Source organism: Solanum tuberosum, unplaced genomic scaffold, assembly GCF_000226075.1.
Source record: "Solanum tuberosum cultivar DM 1-3 516 R44 unplaced genomic scaffold, SolTub_3.0 scf00034, whole genome shotgun sequence".
NCBI classification, from domain to species: domain Eukaryota; kingdom Viridiplantae; phylum Streptophyta; class Magnoliopsida; order Solanales; family Solanaceae; genus Solanum; species Solanum tuberosum.
In genome coordinates this window covers 1,728,227-1,738,360 of record NW_006238962.1, presented here as the reverse complement: position 1 = coordinate 1,738,360, position 10,134 = coordinate 1,728,227, and the positions used below count along the sequence as shown (strand labels likewise).

Here is a 10,134-nt window from a genome sequence, read left to right as displayed (position 1 = left end):
CCACTCCCTTGGATTACAGCCCCAAGATACTTAAAACTTTCCTTCTTAGGAATGATTTGTGCGGCAAGTCTCACTTCCACATCTGTCTCATCCACCACATCACTGAATTTGCACCCCAAATATTCTGTTTTGGTCCTACTCAACCTGAACCCTTTGGACTCCAGCGTTTGTCTCCATACCTCCAACCGCGCATTAACTCTGTCCCGCGTCTCATCAATCAGTACTATGTCATCCGCAAATAACATACACCATGGGACCTCCTCCTGAATAGACCGCGTTAACTCGTCCATCACCAAAGCAAATAGGAAAGGGCTTAGGACTGATCCCTGATGCAGCCCCATCTCAACTGGGAAATGATCTGAGTCTCCTCCAATTGTTCTAACCCGAGTCTTGGCTCCACCGTACATGTCCTTTATCGCCCTAATATACATCATCGGGACTCCTTTAGATTCCAAGCACCTCCAGAGGACATTCCTCGGTACTTTGTCATAGGCCTTTTCAAGGTCAATGAACACCATATGTAGGTCTCTCTTCCTTTCTCTATATTTTTCTACCAGTCTACGCATATAAAAATATTATGTCATGCTTGTTACAAGCCTTAATTCTTACCAAGCACCAGGAAAAAGTCACAACAGAAAACTCACCAGCATACCTGATGAGCAAAAACTCTAGCCATAATGATATCATTATAGCGAGAAAGAACACGGGCAACATCACGAGTTTCTTCCCGCTTACCCATCTGTATATCACTTGGTCCCAAATAGATTGCATGTCCTCCAAGCAAGTAAAAACCTGTCTCAAAAGAAACACGTGTCCTCATGGAAGGCTTAGCAAAAATCATCGCCATAGTTTTACCCTTGAATGGGAGATATGTCCTCTCTCCTGATTTCAGCAACTCTTTAACCTGTCTGGCTCGATCCAAGATGTTCAAAATAGTGGCTTTATCGAAATCATTAATGTGTAGAAAGTCCTTTTGATTGGCAGTTCCTGGAATAGAAAATTACACAGACATGTTAGAAATATCCAGCCTCAACAGACTCTGATAAGAAGTAGTACTTTACAACACATATTTGAGCATGTTCAGATCATATCTTAGCAATCATTGATCCAAAGACAAGGTTTAAGCCATTGCCAAACATGCTCTTTTGACAAATTATTACTATGAGTATATGATAAATTTTCTTAGCATTCAAGTTCTAAAAATGGAAGAAAATTACATGTTGTTTCTCTAATTCATATATTATTTACAAGCTATCCTTGTAAAATCAATCAGTTTTATTTTTTTTGCAAATAATGGCAGATAACTCTTAGGAAACTGGTCAATCAGACACATTAACATAGACAATACAAATGTCCGTGTATCAAAAATATGTCTCTTCTTAACCAAATCAGTAACGAAAAATTAAGATACTCACTCCACAGCAGGAAAACAGTTAAAACTAGAATATGTCAAACAATTTTAAACAACACATGCCTGGTTTTTGGTGATTATAAATACTTGAAAAAAACTATAAATACCAAAAATTGAAGAAGTAAACGAAGCAGCTAAGAGTTAGTTGGGTATAAACTAAAATGTTTTCCATGGAAAATAATTTTCATAGAAAATGTTTTATTGTCGGCCAAAAAATCATTTTTTCGGATCATTTTCTAGTGTTTGATTGGCCATAAAAGACAAAAAGCCGGCAGGTAATTTACCAGGTAGAGATAAGCATATGAGGGTAGTGTTTTGGTCATCTTTCTGAGTATTACAAATTAACAAAAATGTCTAACTGTTGGTTGAAGCAAATGACATAACTTGTTGAGTTTGGATGCATGTGAAGGAAAAGGACTTGGGAATACAAGTACTAGAATTAATTTTTTTCTCCTTTGGTGTAAAGAAAACATTTTTAAAAAACTCGATGTAATCAGACTCTGAAAATCATTTCATCAACAAAGATATCATCCAGGAATCGATTTACCATCTGCCAAAAACACACTCAACCACAAATGAAGCAGAAAGCAAACAAGCTCAGTCATCCAATGTGAATGATAAAAAATAGACTTCCTAGACCAGGATATGAGCATAAGCAACAATATAGCTCTTTTAGACAAAGTTCCAAGAGAAGAGAATCTGAGTTTCGGATAAATAAATTATACAAGGAAGTTACAAATTCTGTGCCTTTTTTTATCAAGTTCCTTTTCTTTGTCACAGTCTGTTCTGGCATTCACACTCACTGTCACTCAAAGCATTTTCTTTAGATGGATAACTCATCAAGTACTTGGCTTCAACAAGGATTATACAAACTAGACTCTGAGCCTGGTTGGATGAGCTTATAACTTATAGCCAAAAGCTAAAAGTTTAGTATTTCTAGCTTACATCTTTCGACTTATTTTTGTTATTTTGGCTAAAAACAAGTGCATAAAAGCATTTTTTTCATTCTACACACACTACAAAACTGCTTACTAAAAGCTATTTTGGCTTAAGAGTACCTAAAACAAGCAAACAAAAGTCTGCCTAAAATTGAAACAGGATTTTCTGCTTATGACAACACATTCCAAGCATAATCAAACCTCGCATTACAAAATCAATCAAATCGACAGCTCCAAAGGAAAAAAACAAAGCTCAAATTAAACACACTGAAACAAAAAGGAACAGAAAAAATCGAGAAAATGGACCGGACCTTTTGCAATAACCGAGGAAGAAGGAGCTGCTGCTGAAGAGGTGGTTTGGCATGAGATGCGTTGATGTATCGCCGGAAATGTGACCGGAGAAGATACGATTACACCGGAAAAGTGAGACGATTGCTTGCCGGAGGGGGAGAGAGTGGAAACGGAGGAGAAGGAGAGGTTTTCCGGTGATCGGAGAGAAGATAACTGAGAGAAAATGGCGGCCATTGTTTTGGTGTTTGGATGGTGAGTGTTGAAGAGTTATGGGAGTGCTTGTGTTAATTAATATGAATAAACCCTACTCAAGCATAACTTCAAAAATCAATAACATTTTTTTAAATCTTTTTTAAATATTTTAAATTATTAATGTTCAAAAACTAAAATAAATAAATAAGATAGACAAATTAAAATGGAAAAAGCACATTTTTTTTAAAAATACTCTCGACTAAAAATAGGCATATTGACGAAGAGATATTTGCCGCTTCTAGACTCTTCTATATAATATAATATACATAGTAAAGTAATGTTGAACTTAAACTTGGTGTAAATTATTATTTTCATTCTCAAACTATTGTCAGCCTTAAAAAATACTCTTTAACTTGACTAACTGAACTTAAATACACCTCGATATCACAACATGATTGAAATACACAACTAAATTTTTCTTAAGCTTAAGGGTGTTTTCAATACTTTTCTTTGTTTTTTACTAAGAGCTCCATGCTCCTATAAGAATTTGAGACTATTTGCTATATCATATGACATATTAGGGGTGTATCTAAGTTTAATTACTCAAATAAAATGATGTTTTAAGACAGACAATAGTTCAGTACTTCTCCCTTTGATATTAGATAGCTTCCATTCATATTTTCTTTTTTGAAAAAATAAAAATATAATCCAAATATTTTGATCATTTCTATGCATTCAAATTAATTTTATAAAATAAAAAAAATAATTCCCAAAATAAGATATGATGACTTGGGAAGAGAGTGACACCGACCATAAAAGGTATTGCCACTTATCAACTTTAGATATTGCCACTAGACAGGATAAGGATATATTCCTAGATAAAGAATATATGGAGAATGAAGATTATATTAGAAAATTAATAGTTAATAGTGTGTTATATTTTTTAATATTACTATTATTCTATTATTTATTCCTTAATTCTATTAATGCCTTTTTATTTTATTCCTTTGGTTATCATAGTAATTAGTATGTGTTTGTTATAATTTCTTCTTTATTAAGTATTATTTATTTGACTTCTTCATAATTATATTTTCTTTCGATTAAAATTGAAATAGTTTCTTTGTCATCACAAAATAGAAATAAAATATCGCACACTTTAAAATTTACCTGCACTCAATATTTTTACACTAAATAATTGATATACATTCTCACTTTAATTTATTCACACTCAATATTCACACTAGACTATAACGAATAATTATTACATAACACATTTCTTCACATATATAGTTAGCACACATTTTCACTCTAATTAAGAGAAAGATAAAAGTTTAATCGCATCTAATATTTACACCAAACTAATGTATACGTAACACATTTCTTCCCATAATCACTAAACCATGAACAAATAGTTTATAATTTAACCATGATAATTAATATTTTTCGAATATGACACTTTTTAATAGGCCAATTGACACTTATATTCACTAGTTCTTTACATTGCCAAGAACAACAAGTTTTACCAGTTTAAGCTTTTTTCTTCTTAACATTAGCATTAGAGTCTATACAAATATACAATATATACATATTTGAGGAAGAGCTATATATAATTGATCTTCAATGCTGATCGTATCGATAAATGGTTTCTATATACATATCGAGTTCTTGCTTCAACAAACTGCAACAATCCTGTCAAATTAGAAATGAAGCAATTTTCTTATAGGAATCAACTTTTTCAATCCCAAACTTGTTTAAATCGAAAGGGATCGATGTATATAGGAAGAAAAAGACACTATTGGATTTGCGGGAAAAAAAAGTGTCACTGAGAAAGAAGATTGGAATAACACACCTTGCTATGCCCAATTCTTGTTGGATCGAAGTTGAGTAAGTTTGTCCCTCCAAAGAGCTACAATAACCAGGAAAACATCGGCATAATATATAAATATGTCATTTAACTTGACTTCAACGGACATATATGTCCTCAAACTTTGATGTGTACAAGTAGGCTGTTAAACTTGTACCCCATCAGATATTTAACAGACAGCAAACTCGATTTCTAAATCCAATCTGGTTGGCGACAACATGTTGTCATGCCACTATCTCTCAGATCAACTGTAAATCCCCTCCCTGCAAGTTTCCACACATGTACAACTTGCCATCTTTACAGTAAAAACGACTCCCCGTACCAAATTATCTATCGCATTTCACTTCTCAAAATTCAAACTATGTAAACTTTGACCACATGTTAAAAGGTATGTTTTCATCATATTGACATGATATGAATTGCAAACTATAGTAGTTTTTGTATAACTTTTGAGTATCTCAATTAGTCAAATTGACTCTCGAAAGAATAAAAGCTACACTTATTTTAGGACGGAGGAAGTAAACAAAAAGATTTTAACACCATGAAAAGGTAGACCTCAAGACAGTTATATATGTTAATGTTTGACATGATAATAATATGTAGATATGTTATTAATAAAGTCTACCTGCATCTCTGTATCGCTCTTCGACTGCAGCAACCAGCATGTTCCGCACAAGAATAAACTCCTTTTCATCTGTGGATGGCTGCCCAGCAGGTCTGAATCAAAAATGTTAGTCAGAACTATATTTTGTTCAACTTTATACAAGTTTATGCGTGACACACAAATGCAAATGAGAAAGAAATTCTTTTTCATACACATAATGAACATAAAACAATTTCCCTCTACTTTCTAAATGCAACTCATTTTGAATAGGATGTCTGCAAAACATTAACTTACTTGTCAGGCCCAGTGAACAATAGGCCGTCAGAAGAGGCAGCACGCGGTGCAAGATCTGCAGACTCAACAATCCTTACGCCATCACTGTACGCCAATTTTTTATTGACTTGTATCGGCACCTAGGAAAATTAGAAACAACACAAGTAATTAAGATAGTAAATAAAATTTCAGTTTGTGGTTTAAAGGGGATTGTTAACTACTTCACCTTGCAATTCACAGCAATGTTGATTGCATCAGAAGGACGAAGATCGAAGCTAATACTCTCAGCATCGTTATCTAACTGTTAGTACAACCACATGAAAGTTGTTAAAGCTGCATACCACAAAAAATGTACACATAATCGGGTCAGCATTCAGCAACTAGTACATTTTACACTACCTTGGTTAGATGTAACTGAGCAAGATATGTCTCGTGCTCTCTCTTGGTAACTCGAACAAGTTTAACCTTCAAATTACAACTGTCAGATTAAGCTTGAAAAAATGTGGCATTTACTGGTAAATGCACAAAGAACAAGCTTACTGTGTAGCCCATCTTTTCGACCATTTCCTTCAAAACTTGATACATTGTTGGTCTGGCCTGAAACGGAGCAAATATTTGTACCTTTTAGTAACAGCATAAAAGCTATGCTTACTGTAACTTTCGCTGAATGGCTTTGTCAGAATCAATATAAAACATAAGACGTACAAGTTGGACATTGCGTACAGCAGCCATGAGCAGCACACTTGACATCTCCACTGTTGCATAAAATAGAGACACAACATTAGACTCCCAAGCGACTGTACGTTCACTAAGACAATAAATGAATCATGTACATACAAACAATTATAGGAAGAAGCAGCCCAGTCCCGTCCTCCATCTTTAGCACAACCGCTGGGTTTGGAGCATAATTATGTACATGAACCCCCTGCGGATTGTTATGGACGCATTTCACATGACTTCCATCTCTCATCTTAATCATGAAACCATCTTTCCCGCTATGCACTTCAACTACACAGGATAATAGGGAAGTCACCACAAAAATTGCATCGCAATTTCACTTTGACATGTGTTGACACTTATTGATTGATTGTGTCTTAAGTTAAGTGAAACAGTGCTATCACGGAAATCCCGCACCCAAAAGTACGGAATACAGGGTATTACATGAAGAAAAGATTGGAAAATTCTAGACAATATTACTTCATCGTATTGTGGAAAATTCATTTCCAAAAGTAGAAGGTCCCATCTATGGTTCTTCACAACCTTACTGCAACAACAACAACATATCCAGTGCAATCCCACAAGGTGGGGTCTGGGGAAGGTAGAGTGTATGCAGACCTTACCATTACATCTCCGAGGTAGAGAGGTTGTTTCCGAAAGACACTCGGCTCAAGCAAATCAAAACAGTAATTACAAGAAAAATGTTAAGTGAAGATACAGTTTTATTCACTTTTACGAAAACAAACAACACACATCAATACAACAAACAAAATGTCAAACACAAAGCACTGAACAATAAAATCAACATACCAGCTTCAACCACGCTAGAAGTCACATAATCATCATCACTTTCATTAAAATTCTCGGCTGTACTACCACTATCATTTGATGATGAACTGAAACTACATCCGATCAACTTGCTTAAACGTGATCGTGGTACATGAGTCACATTAACCCGCTGTCTAGATATTCCATTAAACCCCAAGAACTCACTCCTCAGCATCTTGGCCTTCACTATAGGTGAACTGAGTGTACCTGCTTTCTTTCCACGAACCAGAGGGAAAACAACAGGCACTTGTAGAGAGCTCATTTTTGCCTAATTTGAAATTTATTACACAACGATTAGATTATAATCCAGTACATTGTTTTATAAAACAATAATTGATCTTATACTTCTGATGAAACACTTAATAGTAGTTTCCTTCGTACAGTTAGTACTTAGACACACAGATCATACAAGAATATAGCTTCATCAGCAATGGTTAAGTGATACTCCTTAACATAATTAAAATGTCAATGTTGTGTTTATTTTTCATGCACCAAGAGAGAATGATCAAATTTTCATTAATAGCACTAATATGTAATTGCTGAATACTCTTTTAATTCACGATCTACTTTGATATGCGTTACTTGAGACAGGGATATTTCAGAAACAACACTGTACCTCCAGTAAGGCTAAAGTCTGCATACACTCTACCCTTCCCAAACCCCACCCATAGGATTTCCCAAATATTTTGAATTATCAATTATTGTGATATACAATATCTTTGAAGTAATTTCCAAATACGTAAAATTTATTTCAAACCCTTTAACTTGGTCTCAACTAACATTTATGCTCTTAAGTGTGCACAAATAGATTTAACTTGTATAAAGTTGAACAAGTAGCTACACACGTGTTACATGACATAATACATGTAGGACGCGAATTACCATGTAAAACGCCAAGTAGGATGCGTGTGTCTACCAGTGAACTATGAACCTAGACCTCATAAAACTATTTGTACTTCGTTCTATTCGAATTTCGAGTAAATTCAAATTCAAAATTACAACATCAACTAATCTTCAGCAATGAATAAATGCATCGGATACAATATTTACGCACCTGAATTACAGAGTTCTCCACAAAATCTCTTAATCGATCTTCAGCAGAACTGCAAAAATCAACAGCTACCGATCACCAATTCATAGCTTCAACCACAAAAATTACAGTATGATGAAAAAAAAAATGAAGTTTTGTTCACAAAATTTGATTGAAGTGAGAGAAGTATGATGAAAAAAAGAAGAAGATATTTAACTCAATTGGCGAGAGAGTCACAACTTATAAGCAATACTCTGTTATCAATTTGACATCTATGCCCTTCGCGCCAAGCAATAATTACTTTTTCTTCAAGATTCTTTTTTTTAAAGCTCCTAAATCGAATTTTTTAATTAAAAATAGATAAATCATTCATTGTAACAAAATATATATTATTATTATTATTATTATGGTACTTAAGGTTTCTTTCGTCCACAAACTAACTATAGAATTAGTATCCCAATCTTTTTGAACATTTAAGAATAAAAAATATATCTAAAGTAGCTGGAGTTTTTGAGTTTCATATATGATTAATTGTGTGTGAATTTTCTATTTAAATTATATCATCAAATTGTTTATCGATATTTTAACTATCAATTATTCGCATTTCTTATCGAAAATATCATCATCATTTAGGTAGGAAAAGTGAATTATTAGTTGAGGTGTGTTCGCTTTTTACTAATAAACCGATATTCAAAATCATTCCATTCAGATTTTTTAATAGGTCAAAACATCGCATTTCTAAACTTTCCTAAGGTTCTCCTGGAATTCTGATCCTTTCTAAGCTTGTTGAATAATCTTTAAGGATTTTGTTATTTCACTTATTCGTACTAACGATAAACATTTAATGCCAATAAACTTTCTTTTGATGCTCTTACGAATAATATTGTGCATGTGATCAATTCATCTCAAGTTAACTCTACAAAGGAATTAGTTATTTCTAAGGAACAACAGGGTGCGACAAGTACTCCGAGATGGGCATATATATCAGAGGAAGAGGAAGAACAAGTCCTTTCCCCTCCTATGCAAAAGAAATTGAGCCCAACAACTCCTGCTTTTATGCCTAGTAGTGCCAAGTTAGTAACTCTCCGACAAGGTTTGTGATAAGAGCTTATGCCTTTTGGTGTTTTGATGATCTCCTCACAAGTGCAGGGACCTGGTCCTCTGCAGAGTATGAATACTCGTCCAGCTGTCAAAGTGCGGTACAGCTGTCTGCGTCAGAAGCTGCAGAGTACTTCACCAATCAGAAGCAAGGAGGTTGCTTGTACGTTTAGTAATAACTTTTTATGGTATATACTAAACATAATACAACAATATTACTCATTCATTCAAAGAGAGAAAAATTTCAAGCTTCAAGAACAGCAAGGGATCTGATTGATTGCTTCAAGAGCTTTTTGTACCAGCTGTTATTTTGTTTGCTTGTAATAGTTCTGATATTGTAAGATCCGTTTCACTTGTGAAAGAAACGTTTCAAACTTGTTTGAATCATTGTAAGAACTAGGTTAAGGGTAACTTAGGTTCTTACTCTAAAATTCTAAGTTATCTAAGGGTGATAGCTTAGTGGGCAGTGTTGTATCTGTTCTGGCTCATCTAAGTAATAGGAGGCATTGCTTAGAGTTGGGATTAGTAGGCTAATCTCGGTTTGTAAACTTGCTTTTACTTTTGCTTGGAAAAGATTAGTGAAAGAAGTTTGAAAAGTCCTGGCAGGCCAGGTCGTGGTTTTACTCCCTTGAGCAAGGAGGTTTCCACGTAAAACACTTGTGCAATCTTTACTTTCAGTATTTATTTTACTGTCTGTTAGTGTAACTGTGTTGAGGACCTGGTCCCATCGATAGTCGTGGACGCATACATTCCAACAGTTTGTCATCATCAACAAATGTTGCGGCAATCTTAAGTGATCATTTGGTGAGTTCTAATATTGAAAAATTGGCTTCTCTTACACCTATTAACACTAACAAACAACTACAAGTTGGTGGTAGTAGTACTTTG

The 10,134-nt window shown here is 34.4% G+C and overlaps 2 protein-coding genes across 4 annotated transcripts in view; both read right to left on the bottom strand.

Annotated features, from left to right (window-relative positions):
* Positions 1-2,942, bottom strand: part of LOC102591304 (ornithine carbamoyltransferase, chloroplastic-like) — a 6,071-nt gene extending 3,129 nt beyond the window's left edge. The window contains exons 1-2 of the mRNA XM_006342515.2: positions 2,661-2,942; positions 653-987 (exon numbers count right to left, since the gene is read on the bottom strand). Coding sequence (XP_006342577.1) covers positions 653-987; positions 2,661-2,874 — 549 coding nt within the window. The 5' untranslated portion in view covers positions 2,875-2,942. The remainder of the gene's footprint in view (positions 1-652; positions 988-2,660) is intronic.
* Positions 903-8,350, bottom strand: LOC102591631 (bifunctional nuclease 1-like). 3 transcript variants are annotated; one of them, XM_006342517.2, is made up of 11 exons: positions 8,173-8,350; positions 7,101-7,386; positions 6,411-6,581; positions 6,279-6,328; positions 6,114-6,170; positions 5,973-6,038; positions 5,800-5,874; positions 5,595-5,713; positions 5,322-5,413; positions 4,682-4,738; positions 903-987 (listed from the first exon to the last, which is right to left on the bottom strand). In XM_006342517.2, exons 2-10 carry the CDS (start codon positions 7,378-7,380, stop codon positions 4,686-4,688), a joined length of 963 nt encoding a protein of 320 aa, XP_006342579.1. In that variant the 5' UTR covers positions 7,381-7,386; positions 8,173-8,350; the 3' UTR covers positions 903-987; positions 4,682-4,685. The 3 variants fall into 3 exon arrangements, with proteins under 3 accessions (XP_006342579.1, XP_006342580.1, XP_006342578.1); XM_006342516.2 differs by lacking the exon at positions 903-987 and adding an exon at positions 4,227-4,521; XM_006342518.2 differs by lacking the exons at positions 903-987; positions 6,411-6,581 and adding an exon at positions 4,220-4,521.
* Positions 8,351-10,134: the final 1,784 nt, after the last annotated feature.